At 34.0% G+C, this 19,848-nt stretch overlaps 3 protein-coding genes across 3 annotated transcripts; 2 read left to right on the top strand and 1 right to left on the bottom strand.

Moving 5' to 3' along the window:
* Positions 1–548: 548 nt before the first annotated feature.
* Positions 549–7,399, bottom strand: AGD5 (ARF-GAP domain 5). Its single transcript, XM_086254195.1, has 11 exons — positions 7,185–7,399; positions 6,068–6,126; positions 5,768–5,858; positions 5,021–5,075; positions 4,834–4,924; positions 4,454–4,688; positions 2,786–3,014; positions 2,477–2,649; positions 1,865–2,200; positions 1,714–1,772; positions 549–1,025 (listed from the first exon to the last, which is right to left on the bottom strand). Exons 1-11 carry the CDS (start codon positions 7,233–7,235, stop codon positions 857–859), a joined length of 1,548 nt encoding a protein of 515 aa, XP_086110321.1. The 5' UTR covers positions 7,236–7,399; the 3' UTR covers positions 549–856.
* Positions 7,400–13,447: 6,048 nt separating this feature from the next.
* On the top strand, positions 13,448–15,163 carry LOC147298107 (uncharacterized). Its single transcript, XM_086230068.1, has 4 exons — positions 13,448–13,580; positions 13,932–14,141; positions 14,415–14,492; positions 15,035–15,163. Exons 2-3 carry the CDS (start codon positions 13,944–13,946, stop codon positions 14,469–14,471), a joined length of 255 nt encoding a protein of 84 aa, XP_086086194.1. The 5' UTR covers positions 13,448–13,580; positions 13,932–13,943; the 3' UTR covers positions 14,472–14,492; positions 15,035–15,163.
* Positions 15,164–16,183: 1,020 nt separating this feature from the next.
* On the top strand, positions 16,184–17,981 carry LOC147298106 (uncharacterized). The gene is made up of 2 exons (XM_086230066.1): positions 16,184–16,659; positions 17,501–17,981. Exons 1-2 carry the CDS (start codon positions 16,326–16,328, stop codon positions 17,818–17,820), a joined length of 654 nt encoding a protein of 217 aa, XP_086086192.1. The 5' UTR covers positions 16,184–16,325; the 3' UTR covers positions 17,821–17,981.
* Positions 17,982–19,848: the final 1,867 nt, after the last annotated feature.

Raw genomic sequence — 19,848 nt, 5'->3', positions numbered from 1 at the left:
TAATAAATAAAATATAATTAATTCGGGACGTTACGGGACGAGATGGTTTTCAAACATCAGAACCGTTCCCGTCCCATTTAAGAACGGGACGGGATGGGATCGGGACGGGATGAAGGAACAAAATTTCGGGACGGGATTGATCGGGACGGAACGAGACGTAACGGGACGGTTTCGGTATTTTCGGTATTAATGCCCACCCCTACCCTTTGATATACCAACTCAAACACCTATATACTAAACACTATTTCCACCCCCCTTAACTATCATTCCACACACCAATCTTTTTCCAAATAGAAGAAAAAAAATCTTATATTCATCATATAATTCATTTTTGAATTTCAAATTAAATCTCTAAGATTAATATTCAATTTCTAAATCAAAATAAACATTAAAATATAATGCATTCTTGATTTAAAACTATAAATAAATCAAAAGGGTTTAGGACATAGAATAATTATATATTTTAATCATTAATGCTACACTTATCATATTTTTATACTACAATTTCATACCATCTTACATGACATTCATATATTGGACACTAAAAATTAAAAAAAAAATATATATATCATTCCAGTAAAGTAATGACACATCAAATGGGATACAAATGTGAAAAAAAAAATGTGGGACAACTACCATTATTGTCACTGTAATATTCTAAGAAGAGTGGAAGAGAAACAAAAGGTTTTTATCGGCCTCCATTGTACCAAAAAGAAGAAGACAAAAAGTTTTTACAAGTGACAAATGTACCAATACATTGGTATTCTCTATAACATATATTGAATTTTTTTTTTTTTTTTTCAGAAGTTTGCAGCCCCTCTTCTTAGTCCTTCTATGTTCCACCCCTGAATGGTCCTCACTGTTTTGCGAACATCCCTTGTGTTAAAGAAGAGAAATCATAATCTTTTGCCGATTGTGATTTAGTTGCAGAAGTTGCAGACGACACTGGAGATGGTGATTGAGTTTTATTCACTCCAACGTTTGTCACACCATTAGCCGGGCTAACTTGGGCCATATTATAAAAGCTGAAAAAGAGAAGCAGTAGCATGGATCATGGAAATAGAAGATTTAAGCACAAATGTAGAATGTTCTTATCTGCCCCATGCTCACAAAAAATAACAATGAAAAAATTCATGGTTTAGAATCCAAATAGAAACTCTGAAAACACTCCCTGGACAGGTCGGAGATGTATTATTATGCTAATGAAAGTGAAACTAGAAGCAGCATTACCATGAACCAGTTTCTAAGCAAAAGTGCACCAATTTCTAGGTACTTGACAATGTTTGCAAAGAAAATGGCACCTAATATATTCCCACAGAAAAGATAAAGGTCCCAGATTCATAACTGAAATCGACAAAGGAAAAAATGCAGAGCAATTGCTTGTGATTTTGAGCTAGTGCCTATGGACTAACCTGAATAAAAAATATAAAAAGTACACAAAATTGCAGTGTTCTGATTGCACTCTTTTCCTGTTTTATTCAATTTTTTTTCGTGGTGGCGTTGGAGAGAGTCAATCAAGATTGAGGGGTTGTGGATGCATGCACCACAAGGAACAAGTTATTATAATAATTACAAGCTCAATTTGCTTAGGATCATTTTCCATTGACTTAACACCATTTCGTATGACATGAAAATATACCTCAATAACAGATCCCACAATCCCATTACATATGTGGAACCTCAAACTAGGGCAGCCAGAGATTTATGACATACCTAGGTGTTGAATATGGAACAGGGCTCCCCATTGGATGTGCCGTCCCCATGGTTCTTGTCTGACTCAAACGGAAATAAAACAAATGAGAAATTCACTAGATGCAGAAAAATTAAACAACACTACATAATTAAGCCTTCCTCAAAACCCTACCTGCGTAACTTTCTGTAGATCAGCCTGCCCGTCTACAGGCATCACCATTCCAGGAATTTGGTAGCCAACATTTGCCCAACTTTGGGGGGTTAAATTGCTTCCATTGGACACAGCTTGTTGAGTAATGCCAGGAAACTTTTGCTCCGTACCAGCAGATTTAGCTGCAGCAGCCACGAGAAGAGACTGCTGCTGAGCCAGCATTGCAAGTTGCTGTTGATGCACAGACTTTTGCTCCGTGCCAGCAGATTTAGCTGCAGCAGCCATGAGAAGAGACTGCTGTTGAGCCAGCATTGCAAGTTGCTGTTGATGCACAGCGAATGGTGACACCATGCTGGACTGCAGATATTCAAACCATTGTGTAAAATTGTATCTACATACCATGTCATGCAACAGAACAAGAAATTGATGATTCAACTCACTCGAAACCAAAGTAGGTCTTTGAAAATTGATTTAAGACTTAATTTATAAGGCATGATAACTAAATAAACAAATCAAACTTGAATATGGAGCGAACTGCTTTTTTCAACTATAAAAAAAAATTATTATCAAATTAACAAACTAATAAAATAGTTTCAAACAGATTCTAATTGTACATGATAATGCAGCACTCACCTTCTCAAAAAGACTCATAATATCATTTTTTACATCTTTCTTGGGTTTCTCTGGAACAGGAGTTAATGAAGGTGAATTGTTAAATAGATCCTCGATTCCTGATGCAGGCTTGTGATTGCTCTCTGCTGCTTTCGGCGGACCAGTTTTCTCAGCTGTTGATGCTTCTCCAGCAGCTGCAGATTAAACACAACCATATTTCTTAACCCCAACATAATGGCATTGGCAAGAAGCCTAAACCAAGCAGCTATGGTGATCCCAGTAAGGAAAATATCTAGGGGGGATGGGAAGGGGAGGGGAATAAAGACATACACTGAAAACCTGCCCAATCATTATCATCAGCTGATGCTGCTTGTAAGCCATTCTCACTTGGACCCTCACTTGGACCATCCACTGAAAGCATGTTGAAAAGGTCAATAGCATAATCAACTTTTGGAGGAGGGGCAGCAGGAGCAGTGTCAGGAGCTTGCTTTGTTGCTTCGGCCTGCGAAACTGCTGGTTCTATTTTATGAACCTCTTGTGGTTTTGGGACCGGTACAACCTGATGAAATATAGATACACCATGCACCAAAACTTTCTGAAAATCTAAAACTATTTCTGAAAATAAATGAGGTAACAAAGAAAGCTATGGAAACAGCACCACCTAATGAGGTATGCAAATTTCTTTTAGAAAAATAGAAAACTGATTTAAATATATTGATAGAGAAAAAACTAATACAGACAGAGAACCAGCAGTCCACTTTTAGCAAAAACACGCAAACAAGAACAGCCAAAGCAACAAGCGAGTGAAAGGCACATAGTACACCACTGAGATGAAAGGCAAACATAAAGGCTTTTTCCATTGAAGAACCTCACAAGTATTCACCCCACAGAATCTGTTCCAAGCAAGAAACTGCAAAGGTACTTTAGCCATCCATATCATTAAAGATGGATTGAAACTGGGAGTAGTGTGATCATCAGATAATCTGCAGGAAAAGACGTACACAAAAGGTACCTGATGAACCAAGTCCTCCTGTCTATTCTCAAAGGGAAAAAGGAAATGTTTTCCATCAAAAAGAAGTGAGTAGAAAGCTCTACAATTTCATGATCTCTCAGATTCCTATAGAAATTGAAGTTCCACCCCAATATGAAAACTAGCTGTTGAAGCATTATAAGACAAGGAAAGCTTGTATAGTAGGGGAAAAGTGACGCAAAAAAAGGAATTCCTGCACCAGACATCCTCCCAGTCCAGAAACAGATTTTCTCACTGTTAACCAACATGAAGTGCAGGTTAGAAGAGAACTCAACAAGACCCTAAGATTTGTCTCTCTACAGACTACAGACTACAGACACCTGCTCGAACCTCTAACCACCACTTTAGAGTCCCACCAGACATGTAGACTATATTTACTCCGGATAACTGCCAAAGACACTTCAATCTTGCTATAACACCATTGATACATGATTTAGAATGCTTTGTGGATGCCACCAATGTTATGCCAATTCATTATTGTCCAACATAGCACATGCTCTTGTCCACTGTTGATTCCGGCCATCAAACAAAATTTGGTCCACACAAGTACAATAAGGGGATTTGCAAGGACAATGAAATGCAATTTAACTAGGTTCCACAAAGGTTCTTTTGAAGGAAGATAATACCCATAAAAAGCAGGGTAACATAGTAGTGCATCCTCTTTATTGAAAATTTGCATATTTCGCTGTATATTATTTCCCTCTCTTTTGTCATCTTTGTTATTTCTTACTTATTAATTATCTTGTTGAGAAGATTACCTCCCCCATCATATATTTTCTTGTTTCTTAGAAAATGTAGTTTATACAATGAACTAACAACCTATATATCCACATAAAAATCAGTAGCAAATATGGTTTGATAACCAGAGCCACAAGTACTGCATGATAATAAATCTATCCGGCAAAATTGGATGAAAACAAAATAAACAGACAAAATAGGCATTAACAGGGAAACACGATATGGCATACTTGTTCAGCCCCTTTTGGAGGAACAGGAAGACTGATTCTTGTAGCAGGAACACTGGCTTTTGTACTAGCTGGTTGAATTTTTTTCCTTTCCTCAAATTTTTTTTCAGAATTTCCTATATACCCATGCCCACTTCTTTCCCCAGGTCTCTGCCAATGTGTCGAAGCTTGTTCTTCCTGTCCTCTAGAAGGTGATTTTGGTATTCCATCCTTAGCAATCCATCTCTTGTCTTCATACCTGAAGAGAATATCCAATAATTACCAAAAGCAGTTTTTAAGACTTGACCTAAATATACATAACAACGAATGATGAATTGATGATAGACAGGAACTGTTTCTCGAAAAATAGATGCTAGTTCTTAGGGATACTGTCAGAAACGCACTTTGCACGAATAAAATTCTCAATCCCGACTCTGTCATAGTTTGGAGGTAGCTCTGCTTCCCAGTAACTATTTGCCTTCTCATTTCCCATTGCTATATGAAATCATAACATATTGTCAATCATAAATAGAATCAACACCAATCAAAAGAAAAACAAGCTATGGGCCTAAGTCTGACAGACAAGCTTACATTGAATAAATGCAACCTGCTCTGGAAGCCATGTGTCCAACGTAGCAGACCGCACCTGCAGTAAAACCAATAGTATTCAGACGAGCCCATTGCATAAATAACCAGTGTTTTATTAGCTGGTAACTTGCATGTGCGTAAGGAACAATTAACAATTAAAAGGAAAAGAAAAAAGTTATAAGTCTAGAGGAAATGAACATCAGAACATGCAGGAAAACATAAGGTATCCACATTTCTATGGCTGCATAGGATAAAAAATTATAAGAGTTGTGGGAACCTATCTAATTTCCCCGCTGAAAGAAGATTGGAAAGTTATTTTGGAATATCAAAAAGTTACGAGATCTTTCATAGAAAATGAGAGAGAGAGCCAATTAAATTTGCTTTTGAGGGGCTACTAGCCATTTAAATTTGCTACCATAAATACTAATCTTGTTCTACACTTGCATATTTATTGTTATTACAGTTTAGAATTCTGATCTGTAATAACAATAAATATGCAAGTGCAGAACAAGATTAGTATTTATGCAAGGCATGGGAAGATAAAATGGTGTTGTTGTTACCACCAAGGGGGAGTTAATAAAATAATATTTCTGATGATATTCTTCATGAAGGGGGGGGGGGGGGGGTGGTCTGACAAAAGAAAAAAGCTGATGTGGGTCCACCCCACATCTCATCATAATTTACTATACCTTAATATTACTGCAATCAAAAGATTATATCAAATGTAGCCATAAAAGATGTAAACATCACCTTCGATATGTGTACACCAAGACTTCTGTGGATCCCAGAACACTGCATGCATATAAAGATACCTAAATTCACGCTAGCCCATCTCGGACCCCTGCAAAGCAATCAAATCTTCATTAAAAACTCATAATTTGTGTTAACTATTATGATCCGCTTAGTTATGACATCCATTCTTTTTATAAAAATAAATTTTATGACATAAATTTAGAAGCATAGCTGTTAAGCCAATTTTCATTCTCTATACTTGGTTGTGCACTATCATCATATTCACATCATCTCTTTTGGATTCTTCCAGATACGTACTTGGCTTTGCAGTCAGCACATTCCCTATTCTCTGGCAATTTAAGAAGTCCTTCCAGAATCTGCATATGTGAAAAAAATGAAAATTACATAAAATGCACACTCAATAGAATAAAAAAAGAACAAAGGCAGTAAAAGATGCTGACTCAGGAACCTTGAACTTTAAGGCCACTAAAATTGTGGAAAATGATATAAAGGAAGTGTCACTATACAAACAAATATCAATGTCCAGCAGCACAAATACAGCATTGGGTAACTAACACTAAGTAGGAGCACTATCATAATGTTTCCAACCACCTTAAATGGCATACAAGGAACGCCAATAAGAACAGTGAATGGTTCACACTTCAAGAACTCAAAGCAGAAATATGATCTTAAAACCACGAGACCACAGAAACTCGAAAGGGTTTTCTTCAAGATTAATTTCACCAAGCTTCACAAACTAGAAACACTTCACATCACCGATAAAAACGAATTGATGTCAATTAATAATCACGTACTCTGATCACTATAGATAACTGTTAAACCCCATTGCATCAAATCATTACAGATCCATTTCCATTATTCAGCATCTAAAACTAAACCATGGTTCCAAAAAGCCCCAAAAACTATACAATAATAAAATAAAACCCCCAATGTATATTCTAAGATCAAATTTCACATAAATCCCACTAAATTAGAACGCCACCCACCAAAAAAAAAAGATTCACCAATTGAATACGCAAAAAGTATAAAGCATTTAGCATCAACAAGCGCTAGCAGTGAAACAATGTAAAATCAGGTAAAACCAATCATGTCCAAAACGAAAGATCAAATCTCGCCGAACCCAACACATCAGTGATTACATTTCATTTCGGAAATCCAAATTGAAAAATATTTAAGCGAATACAAATCTAATTAAATCCGATCGAACTCCAACCATTCACAAAGTTCCAAACTTTGTCCTCTCACTTCCCTCATTTCTCAGCAACCAAACAGAGCAACAAAGGGGAGATATAAACAAAACTGAAATCCAACTCTACAATCGACGATCAACGATCCAAAGAAATTTGTACGAAAACAGAAAAAGATTGGTGGCAAATTTAAATTATAAATTATAAAATTTGAAAATGAAAAGAACCTTTCTGTGCTTGGCGTTGAGCTCCTTGGTTACATTGGCCTTCTCGTTCATGGTGACCGTAGAACAAAAACAACCAAACGAGACAGAGGAGGAAGAAGGAAAAGCAGCTCCACCGACGAAGGTCAAATTAGTCTTTCACGTTCTTTTCTCTCTTTCTCACTTCTCTGATTATTTTGCGACCACTGGAAGGAAAGAAAGAGAGAAGGGGAGAGATCGAAGCAGGGTCGCTCTTGACTTTATTTTTTTGCCTTTCTATTATCTCCGCATTTTTTTTTTATCTTTTTTTTTTTTTGTTCGTGTTGCGCACGTGTGAGAAGAGAATGGTTGCCAAGGATAGCAATTTAAAATGAAATGAATTTAATTGTCCTATTGAATTTCTATTGAAGTAGAGAATTAGAGATTTCGAGTTGGAATTTCCTTTCTTCTAAGTTCTAACATCATTTGATAAAAAAGATAAGTCATAATTAGATAATTAGTCAATCAAATCAATCATGTTATTTGAACTGTTTATAGATTGTATTATTCATAAATCATGAACTATGAAATTAAAATATTCTTCAAACCAAACATGTTATTTAGGCTCAAGTACATATATAATTATAGGGTCCATTTTAACTTGGTGTATGAATTATAAAATATTTTAAATTTCTTTAATAACTATAGGGTTCATTTCAAGTTGGTCCACAAACTATAAAACATTTCAAATTTTTCCATTAATTATATGGTGCATTTCAAGTTGGTCCACGAACTATAAAACATTTCAAATTTCTCCATTAACTATAGGATTCATTTCAAGTTGGTCCACGAACTAACAAAAAACATACAGAATAGTTGACAAAACCGGGTTGACAAAAAAATTGGACCGAATCGGATTATTTATATATATTTTATTTATTATATAAAAGTTATATATTTTGAATAAAAAAGGTATAAAGTGTTATTTTGCACTTGCTTGGTTCAAACCTATGACCACTTGAGGAGAGTGAAAGTGGAAATTCCCACTACACCACTTAGCCAATTATGATATTTAAGTACATGTAATATATTTATAGGCATACTGATACTTGAAATATAATAATTTATAAAATAATAATTGGTATTCGATATACACCATAACATTATACCCTAAACCATAAAGTCAGAAACCTTATACCTTAAAAATTAACCGTATACTCTAATAATTTTAGTATATAAACTATAAATTATAGTTTTAGACTTTTAGTAATATTTTTACAATATAAAAACTATAAATTACATAAAATATAAACTATTAATATTTTTAGAATTTTTGCAATGATAATATTCAAATAGAGACCTAAAATAATATCTAAAAAAAAAAAGAATAATATATAAAATATATTTAATTTTATAAATTATTATATTTCAAGTATCAATATGCCTATAAATATATTGCATGTACTTGAATTTTACAAGTGGTTAAGTGATGTAGTGAGAATTTATACTTTGACTCTCTTCACAAAGTCATGGGATCAAATCTCAACATGTGCAAAAAACACCTTACACCTTTTTTATTCAATATATATAATAAAATATATAAATAATTTGGTTCGATCCGGTTTTTTTGTCAACCCGGTTTTGTCTACCATTTTATATGTTTTTTGTTAGTTAATGAAGAAATTTGAAATGTTTTATAGTTCATGTACTAACTTGAAATTGACCATACAGTTGGTGGATGTAAATATACTTGAGCCTATTATTTATGTATATGACACGGGAACACATATTAATTTGTTTATTGATTGTGTTATCATGTCGTGTACTCATATTAAAGACTGTTATTCTTAATTATTTTTGTTATTGGTTGAAGTTAATTTGTTCTCTAATACGTGTGACAACTCTTATACTAGGAGTGAATGAATTTCAATGTATAAATGAGCCCAACCAAGTAAGGTATGAAAATGCTTATACTTAGCTTGACTTAGGGCCAGTTTGTTATTGCTGTGAGAAAAAACAGCTGTGAAGTAAAGTCAATTGTAAAGTAAAGCAGTTGAGTGTTTGGTAAACTATGTTTTCAAAAGTATTGTGAGTGCAAAAAACAGTATCAAAGTGTTTGGTAAATGTTAATATAAAAATGCTGTGACTGTGTATAATTACTAAAATAGACATGATGCTGAAAGTGCATTTCACTTATTTGTTTGGTAAAAATAAAATGTTTTTTTTTTTACTTATTTTTGAATTTTTTGACTACAAATTTTTATTAGCATTAATTTTTCTAAGAACAACATTATTAAATAAGTATGCCTATTATTTTTTTAGGTATATTATAATTTCAATCGTATACATAAAATATTATAATTAATTATCACAATATAAAATATAACTAACAATGGACATATTTTTTAATTTAAAATAAACAAATAAAAATTATAGAAATCAATGAGGGTATTATGGGTAAAATAAAATATTCATTGTTGTTGTGAGTCACTGCAGCTTTCAAAAGCACCTAGAAACATGCTTTTTGTTTTTGCAATAGGGAGTTGAGAATTGTGGGGAAAAACAGTTTTTTATTTTTTTACCAAACACCAAAATTGCTGTAAGTGATTGAGAATTGTCATCCACAGCAGTTTTTCGGTCCTCCACTACAATTCCAAACGGGGCCTTAAACCTATTGAGTTCAAGCCAAACTTGGTTGTTGTACTCTAGATTGATTTCAACATCTTTCTCAAAACTTGAATTTACCTTATTTTGGCTTGGCTCGATTCAACTCGTACATGCGACAAGTAAGATAGAGCTTAAAGTTCGACTCCAATGATTTTAATAATAAGTTGATTTCAAGCTTAGAACGAAATATGAGGGATAAAGTAATTATTGTACGTAAAAAAAAAACAGTAATTCCTTGTCATAAGTTCTTTCTAACAAATCACCAATTTACTTTGACTTCATAACACTAGAAAATAATAGATGAATCAACCAAATCACCTTTTATTCTTAATTTGACAATAGGCCTTGAACAATTTTTTTTTTTTTGAAAGGAGCCTTGAACTAATTATGTATTTGGTGGATTGCAGTATTGATAAAAATGTTAGATTGACATGAGACGGTGGAAAGCTTTTGTATCCTCTAGTAGTCTAGACTCTAGTGTGTATATATGTGCATTTTTTAAAAGGAAAATAATAGGGAGATTATCTCTTTGTACCATCTAGTGTATCATCTCTCTAATAGAGGCGAGACCCACTTGTATTGGTGGGTCCCATATCTATTAGAAAGATGATACATTAGAGGGTATAAAAAAATGGTCTCTTTAGCATTACCCTTTAAAAAATATATATATATATACATGCTCTTTCTATTGAGGTATACCTCAACTTATTTATGTTGAGGTATGACATTGTTGGGACCCACACGAGTCGTTTTGTGTCGATCCGAACTGTTCGCAAGGATCATCTTCATTGATAAATCATCCTTGCAAAAAATTAGCCAAATCGGAAATCATTTGCCTATCTAACTTTGATTAAACAAATGAACGGTTTCATCGAAAATATTTGGTTCGTCCATTTATTTGATCAAAGTTAAATAGGCAAATGATTTCCGATTTGGCTAATTTTTTGCAAGGATGATCAATCAATGAAGATGATCCTTGCGAACGGTTCGGATCGACACAAAACGACTCGTGTGGGCCCCAATAAGGTCATACCTCAACATAAATAAGTTGAGGTATACCTCAATAGAAGGAGTATATATATATATATATATATATATATATATATATAAATTGAAAAGCTGTTGACGTGGCCTGTGAGCATCAATGTTATAATTACGGTGATTTGATTTGAAAATCAAGGTGAGAATAAAATAAGTCACCCCTTGAGGAGGAAAATGTGACTTCTAAGGTATTCAAAATTTTGATTAAAGTGGTGCAACAGATCAATGCTCTGGCATGTTTCATAGCAGTTGCTATGCGTACTGTACGTGTGTAACCCAATTTCAACAATTAAACCTAAACAAACAATACCAGTACCACAACAACTTAAAATAATACGGAAAAAAAAAAAACTTCCTGCTAATTAAACAATTAGAAAATGAAATATTAAGATCATGCTACGAGAGAGAGAGAGAGAGAGAGAGAGAGAGAGAGAGAGAGAGAGAGAGAGAGAGAGAGAGATTGTTGGCAGACATTAATGCAAGAAAATCACTATCAAATTTCAATTGTTATTTGTAAGTGGGGAGCTGGTTTTGAATCTTGAAGGTCAGAAATTGTGGATGATCACAAAAAGTGGAAGAAATTAACATTATGGTGGGAATCTATCCATCCACTTGATAACAAGTGGGAATGTGGGATAGCAAAAAAGTTTAGGGTTGGCCATGTGATGATATGATCCACATGGCTGGATTCCTTATTGGGTTCCCCAAGCAGAAGAATTAAAATATCCTATTCATTTCTGGTGAGAAGTCTTAATAATTGAGTAGTAATATTCTATTTATTTATTTTTTAATAACTTGGTAATCAAATTTGTATGATTGGTTAATATCATAATTTAAGCTAAACACCTTTTATCTGAGTAGCCAAGCAATGTCCCTTATAAAATATGAAATATGGAAGTGATCAACAATTACTAGTTACAAGCCAACATGGATACTATTGGGTATAACCAAGTTATGTGTTATAATATGAGTGAATGCTATTAATATTATACCCTATTAATATAAACATATCGTCCAATAATACTCTTACACATTAAATTGGTTATACCACGTGACAGTGTATCGATTATAACCAATAATTTTTCGCCAACATGTTACATGAGGTTATTTTGGTACATTAATAATGACCCCTAACGAGGAAAAAATTATTAAGTATATCCAATATGATCTGCTCATTGAACTACTTTACAGTTTACAAGTGAGTTATCAGCAATTTATGATCTAGAACCTTTGATTCCCATTTTCCTCAAAAGAAAAAAAAAAAACCTTTGATTCCCATAATGAGTTTGTTGAAAATGTTATTTTTATTTTCATTCCAAGAAAATTAAAATGAATAATTCTTGTTTAGTATTGGAAAGTCTTAGAACAGTAATAAGCATTTTTTAAAAATAAATAGTATTTTGAATTTAAGGCACATGAAATGAGAGGTAATATGGTCATTTAAAATTATTTTAAATTCATTCAAGAAATGAGAATGACAAGCCTAAGTCCTATTCTTCTATTTTATGGCCATCTCATTCGCAATGATGCACACATTTATTTATTTATTTTTTCTAACTAAACTATGCAGAACATGTGGCGGAGCCAAACTCAAAATTTTTGGATTGATTGAGGAGCTATGACTGGGTTAGCTAATCCTTAGCTTCACCCCTTTTGTAAAACACGAATCCGATTTTTTTGTTTACATTAGATGAATCAAATCCTTAACTTACCATAATTCTAATTTATTTTTCTATTCACTTATCGCTTTTCATAATATAGAAATATTTTTATTATTTTATTATTTTATTTGCATTTAAATATTAAATTCATAAAATTTTGACATGCTTATTGTATTAACACAAAAAAAAAACACAACATGCTTGATTTGCTAACCGCTGCGTTTTAGTGAAAACTTTGGACAACAATGCGTTTTGGTTCAATAAAATCAAGGGTTCTTTAATTAGATTTCTAAGGGCTGTCCCAACTCAGATTTTAAAGGAGTTTAATAGATTTTAAAATTCATAAAATCTATCAAAATCCAAAGAAATTGGGTGGAATTCTTATAGAATTTGTTATGTGTAAAAAATGCATTCAAATCCAACCAAATCCATCCAAATTTATTAAAATATTTCACTTAATGAAATCCATGATTTTTTGAGGACAACTGGATTTCATTGGAATCCATTAAAATTTGAGTTGAGGACACCTAAAATTCATTGAAATCTATTAAAATCTAAATTGAGGACACCTAAATTTCATTGGATTTTTAAAATCCAATGAAATATAAGTTGGGGACACCCCTTAAAATGAGAAAGAAAGTTAAATCAAACTTTAGTCGATCAAAAATTTAAATAGAAACTCAAATTATTTACCGAGCACTCAACACTTGTATCTGTAAACTAATCTACATTTATAAGCAAAAAAGATGTATTTGTAAACAAAAAAATGCATCTATTAGCGAAAAAATGCATATGTCCTTGGTGACTTGTCGAGCGTTCAATAATGTAGTTTTTCTGATTCGTATCTACGTACACGGATAGATTAAAACTTAATTTTTTATTTACCTGGTTTTCAGTTAAAAAACTTTAAAACACGGAATTTAATTTATTAAAATGAAATCGCCACCGCTCCTTCCCCAACCCGAGGGAAACACATAGCTCTGTTCGCGCTCTCTCTTTCTATCTGAAATTGCTTCGTTGTAAACTTGTAACCGTAAAGTCGTTACCGTTGTGCTGTCGAACACCGCGACCTGTAACTCTTTAAGTACCTCTTCATTTCGTTCTTTTAGGGTTTACGTTTATCCCCTTTCGTCCTACATCTTTTCCCAATTCCGGCCTTGTTTGGTTGCCGAGAAAACAGTGAAATAAACAGAAACGAATAGATACTCTAATCCTAAACAAGTTTGCTATTAGTGACCCGAGAAAACAAGCAAGTCCCTACTCTAACTAAAGCCTAGCAGCCAAATAGTGAAATTGGGGCTCTCTATTTTTTTGCCTGAGAAATTGGGGGTTTACAAATTACAATTGGCCGGAGCTTGAATGTTTTACTTCTGTCCCAAACCCTAGCTCGAATTACCAAATACTAATAATAGTAATTGCAAAGGTTGTCTTCAAAATGGATCCACTTGACGTGACCATGGAGGACAGTTGTAGTGCCCAACCTAAGGCTCAATGGAAGCAAATGGGGCCTGTAGAGAAGGAGGCATCTGTACACGAAGAGATGAAGAGGATGCAGAAGCTGCCTGCAAACAGTTCTTATGTTACTCACCGATTGCGGGTTCTCAATAAAATTCTGCAGCTTTTGTCCATTCAGGTGCACAAACATTGGATTTACTGTTTAGCTATTAGCCTTGGATTGCTCTTAATATCCAATGGATTTATTGTTTAAGTGAATGGTAATCAATTATATTGGAGAACCACTCAAAAATTTTGTTGTTTTGACAACTTTAGTTGAGTATCAATTTGCTCTGATATACATCGCGCAATTCTGTTTTTCTATATGATTTTGTTTGAGTTAGAAGGGAAATGAATTTGATATGAGTATTTGATACCATTTTGCTCTTCCTCTTGCCCCTTTCTATGTCAGAGAACTGCATCACAAGATCAGGAGTTGGAGTTGCTTTTTGCTGGGCTGTCTCTGTGAACCCAACCTTCCCAGGCAGTGGTCAGTTCCAGTTGAAATTATTTTGTGGATTTAGATGCTGTAATCATTTGGCATTGGGTTCTATACAAATACCAGGTTTACTTTCATTGTAGTGTTCAATTCCAACGTGTTGACAAATAGTTAAAATGTTTGTTGTGCTGTTAATCTGTAAAGATTAATATATATAAGCATGATAAATTAATAGCTCATTCTATAGAAAAGTTTTTTTAAATTTCTTGAACAAAAAAATTAATTTGTCGTTTCAGTTAATACCATATGCAAAAATTTATTGTTTATACTAAGCAGTAAAGCCTTATTCAAATTAACAACTTGGGGCCAGGAACACAAACTTTGTTCTGCCATTTCTCTCTATCTAGGACCATCTTCTCTTATTGTCATGGAGCCTTCCTTGTCCTTTTGAATCATTTTACTGTCTAATTATGCTTTAGGAATTTCATTTTTCTTAACCTCATGCAAATCCTGGGTAAGATACTTTTGTCATCTGCACTACTTGCAGAGTACTTTCTGTCGATTTTCTAATCTGTTAATCAACTGCATTGCAGAACCTGATCATGGATATCTGTATTATTGGAAAATATGGGTTCAGGTCTTCTCCTTGACACACTGAAAATGTGGATATCTGTATGCTAACATCTTACTATTGTGAATATCTTTTGCACTTGCCTTTTTTTTTTTACCAATCTTGGGAGTATTCTTGTAGTGTTGCCTCTTGACATGGTTGACCTATATGCTATGGATGATATGGAAACTAATATATTACTATATTAGTGATATAAGAGATTCTATCAAGTTGTCATTTTTTTTTTGTCTGGATCAAGTTGTCATATTCGTTTCCCAGTTATGTGGATGCAATTTTCAGTGAGTGCTTCGGTGGGGATGCAAAGATACATTGCATCTTTGCTCCTTTTGGGTTGATAAAGAGTTCTCTGTTCTTTTTTTTCTTTTCCTGTATATAGCTGAGGATGAGATGGGGAGGGAGAAAATCATAGGACATATCGGCATGATATGATTGAGATGATGAACTTTGCATCTCTTTTCTTGATATATCCTTGATTCCTGTTAGTTTCTTTATCAGTGCTTGCTCTATGTTTCTCATAGAACATTCATCCTGTTACTCTATTTATGAGAATATTCATCCAAGAAGATATAAGAAAGGATTTTAACTTATTTCTTTTGGTTTTATGGTTCTAAACAGTTATTCTGTCTCATCACCATCTTAAACCATGTAAAACCCTTCACAATGACTGCTCAGTCTATGCACCAGTTGGAGACTTGTGTTTTTGTATTTCTCTAGCCTCAAATTACTCTTGGATCTCATTCCGATATCAACATACATCATCTTGCTTGTCTTTGTTAAAATAACAAATTATCGAGTTCAAATCAGAATTTGGTTATTAAATTGAAATTATAGTACATATCCGATTAATTATATTGAAACAATGCATATCCAATTCTAAGAATCATAAGTTTGTATACTAAATTTGGATTCCCAGTGATGTGTTAATATAAGGAGGTAATGTCAAGAAATTTCAGGAGTAATTTTTTTTCAGTACTAGGGTCGAAGCCCAAACAAAAAAAAAAAAAAAAAAAGCCTACCCAGAACAAATATGGGCCTAGCAACCACACGACCTACTGACCTAGCCCAAATAAATTATTCTTTATTAGCTTAGATTTTAGGCTAATGAGGAAATCTTGTAGCTAATGAAGTCTAAAGAGAAAACAGACTTTAAAAGAAGCATTGCCTAACTACTTCCTATACTCTCTTGCTTTTCCAAGACAAATTAAGAGAAAAGCAAGCCTGAGCCTTTGACTCTTTGAGCTACTGAGAAAATAATGGGGATATGGGATTTCATCTCCGGGACAACCGATTCACTGAAACGGAACGCCCCGGATCTAACGGCCGTGAACAACTGGGTCCCCACACCCGATTCGCTCAAACGGATCGTACCCGATGGAACAGCCGCGAAGCAGTTGTGCTCCACCGCTTACGGTTTTGGCTCAGCCACCGTTACCAAAATCGATAGTGCCGTCAGGGGTAACTTGAGCTACTACTTGCAGGAGGAGGAAGCCCGGTCCAAGATCGTCCGGTTCGGCACGATCCTCGCTAAAAACACAACCCACGAGTGCCTCAGAGAGGGCCTCAAAGAGGGTCTCAAAATGGTTCCAGGTTTGCTTCATTATCACACTCCTTGTAATTATTTGTTATTTGAATTTTGATCTCTCACTCTTTCAGATTAGGACAAACTATACTTTGCGTGCTTTAAGTTTACCGCCAAAACCCAATTTTCTGTTTATTAAATTGGATGCAAATGTGGGTAGCTAATATGATCCATTAATTTGAATGGGTTTCTCATGCACAACTATGTGTGGATAAACGGTTCACAGAACTAATTGTGCCATTGATTTTGATTAAAGCAAAGAAAATTGCGTATGGTTTGTCATGTAAAGTTATGCAAAGATAACTGTTGCTCAAGCTTTTTGTAGTTTTGGGTTTCTATGAATCTTCGAAGCGTTGGTTTGTTAGATAAAGTTGTGGGGACATTTACACCTATGCTTCCCTGACTATTGGGATGGTCTCAAATTGCCACCCAGAAAAAAAAAACAAATAAAAAAAATAGAACCATACGCCACCTCAATTTTTAATTTGTTGCAATGTGTGGCCTACGACCAAGTCCGTCCACTATTCCATAACAAATTAACAAGTGGTTCTAGGAATGGTTGATGTAGAGGAAGATGTGGATGAACATGTAGACCAACCGAGGTTGGTTGATGTTAATGTAGGTGTGAAGCACGTGTTAATTTTTGACGGAATAGTGGACGGAATTAGATGTGGCTCTTACATTGCAACAAATTTAAAATTCAAGTGATAGCTAGGATCAATTTTTTCACAAGATGACAATGTGAGATCTTACCAATAGTCTGAAGGCCATAGGTGTAGATATCTCTGAAGTTGTGCAAAGATAATTTGTGTTTGATGATTTTGTCATCAGTGTTCCACTAATTTGCAGGTGGAAGTTTAGCCTATTATGTTGTTAACAGATCACTCTATGATTTTAACAAGTCCGATAAACAAGAAGTGGATATGAAGGCGTTGCAGGCTAATCTACTCAGATTGGAGAAAGAAGTCAGTGAATACAAGAAATTACATGAGCAAGTACAGATAAATAAGCCATGTGCAGATTTTGAGTCACCAAGCACAACCAACATTCATTCAGTTGCGAATCAGAAACCAGAAGATGTGATCAGAGTCTTTATGATGAAGGAGTTCATGCATAGGCAACTCTTTGATGATCTACTGGTTCTGCAGGTTGCACCGAGGAAGAAGTAGAAGGGCAGTGTCATGAGTTTGCCTTGTTTGAAGCTTTGTGGTTAGGTCTTGCGTGCTGTGTGTAATTAATAATTATTCTGTGTGTGTTAGTGTGCATCCATATTGTTGGGGGGTTGGAATTGAGATTTTGTGAAGTGGATGTGGTGGCATTAAGGATGATATGTGCTGATGTACTGGTAATGAGTAGTCTTTTTCATTGTCAGGTTCATTGTTCTTCTGTGTATGGCTGCAAGTCTGCATTAACGTGTGTTTGATTGTCCAAAATAATAATAATAACACTCAGATTATAGAGGGTTTGTAGATTTACCACCCAAATAAATTTTTTTTTACTAATTGACATACAAATTTTGTTCCGTGTAACAATGTACCACCTACTGTTAATTTCATATGTTTTTCTGTTAAATACTGACGTGGCATAGTGGATGTGTGCCACATGTCACCTCTGATTTTTTTTTAATTTTTACAAACTTCAAAAACTAATAAAATATAGTTTTGGACTCAAAAAAATACACGAAAAATGTATACGGACTCGTCTTGACTAATATTAATTTATTATAGGGTAAAATTATCAATTTGCCATATGAGTGTTTTCTAAAAAATTTGGGAAGTACAAATTTATTTTCATAAAAATTAAAATACTCTATCCTTTGTGAAAATTCATAGGATAATCTCCTGAACTCAGATGACAAGTGTTCACAAGAAATGTAATGTTAGTTTTTAGAAGACAAATGGTGTAGACGTTGTATTTTTTGGAGTTCAGGAGATTATCTTATGAATTTTCAAAAAGTCTAGAATATTTTAATTTTTGGAAATAAATTTGTACTTTCCAAATTTTCTGAAAACACTCAGATGACAAATTGATAATTTTACCCCATACTAAATTAGTACTAGTCAAGATGAGTCTGTAAAAATTTTCCGTATATTTTTCTAAGTTCGAAGTTATTTTTAATTAATTTTCAAAGTTTGTAAAAATAGAAAAATATAAAAATTGAAAAGAAAAGAATAGAGGTGACACGTGGCACACACCACATTAGTGTTTAACAGAAAAATAGATGGAATCTAACGGTAGGTGGTACATTGCAACACGGAACAAAGTTTGTATGACAATTAGTAAAAAAAAATTTGTTTAGGTGGTAAATGCACTACAGTTTGGGTGATAAATATGCAAATTTCTCATAATAATAATAAGACATGTGTTTGAAGCTAACTGGTTTTATATGGCTGATTAACGAAGTAGGAAATTACTTGGGATGTGAATTTTCCATGACTTATTATATATATATGGAATATATTAATGGAGAAGGAACTATGACATTCTATTTTTGACGCAAATTTTGACACTATTTAAATGAGGCTCACTCTATATATGTTTTCAACGATTCGAACTCTCTATTTTTTAAGTTTTCATTAAAGGATTATTTTTATAAAAAATTAGGAAAATCGGAAACCATTTATCTTCAAAGATTAAATGGCCAACATTTTAAGTGTTTATTTTGTTAACCATTTAATCTTTATAAATAAATGATTTTCGATTTACCTAAATTTTTCCAATGATGATTATTTAATGGAAACCTAAATAATAGACGGTTCGGATTGTTGAAATCCTATATGGAACGGACCCCATTGAAATATTGTGTAAAAAATAAGATGTCACAGATCCGTCCAATGACAAGTAATACGTTTTGCTTTCTAAACCTGCTACCCATGGGTTAGCCCGAGTAGTGAGGGAGAAGTGGGCAAAAGGGTTAGGACGATAACAAGTTATGGATTGGATCTCATCTAATGTACTAAAAAAGATAAGAAAATAGAGAAAAAAAGAGAGGTGGGCCAATGGGCCTTCTATTGTAAATTGTCACAGTCAAACAGTGGCAATTAATAAGAGGGCTGCTATTTGCACATCCCTAAATTTCTTTTTGCACACCCTTTCTGAAAAAAAGAAAAGAAAAATTCAAGAGAAAAGACCATTTGGCCCTTCCCTCACCCACACACCCCCATCCCTATCTCCCCTCCGTACACACCCCCTTGCTC

This window comes from Dryas octopetala, chromosome 1 (assembly GCF_963921425.1).
Source record: "Dryas octopetala chromosome 1, drDryOcto1.1, whole genome shotgun sequence".
NCBI classification, from domain to species: Eukaryota; Viridiplantae; Streptophyta; class Magnoliopsida; order Rosales; family Rosaceae; genus Dryas; species Dryas octopetala.
Note: the sequence above shows the minus strand (reverse complement) of the source record. Positions and strands in the feature narration are given on the sequence as shown.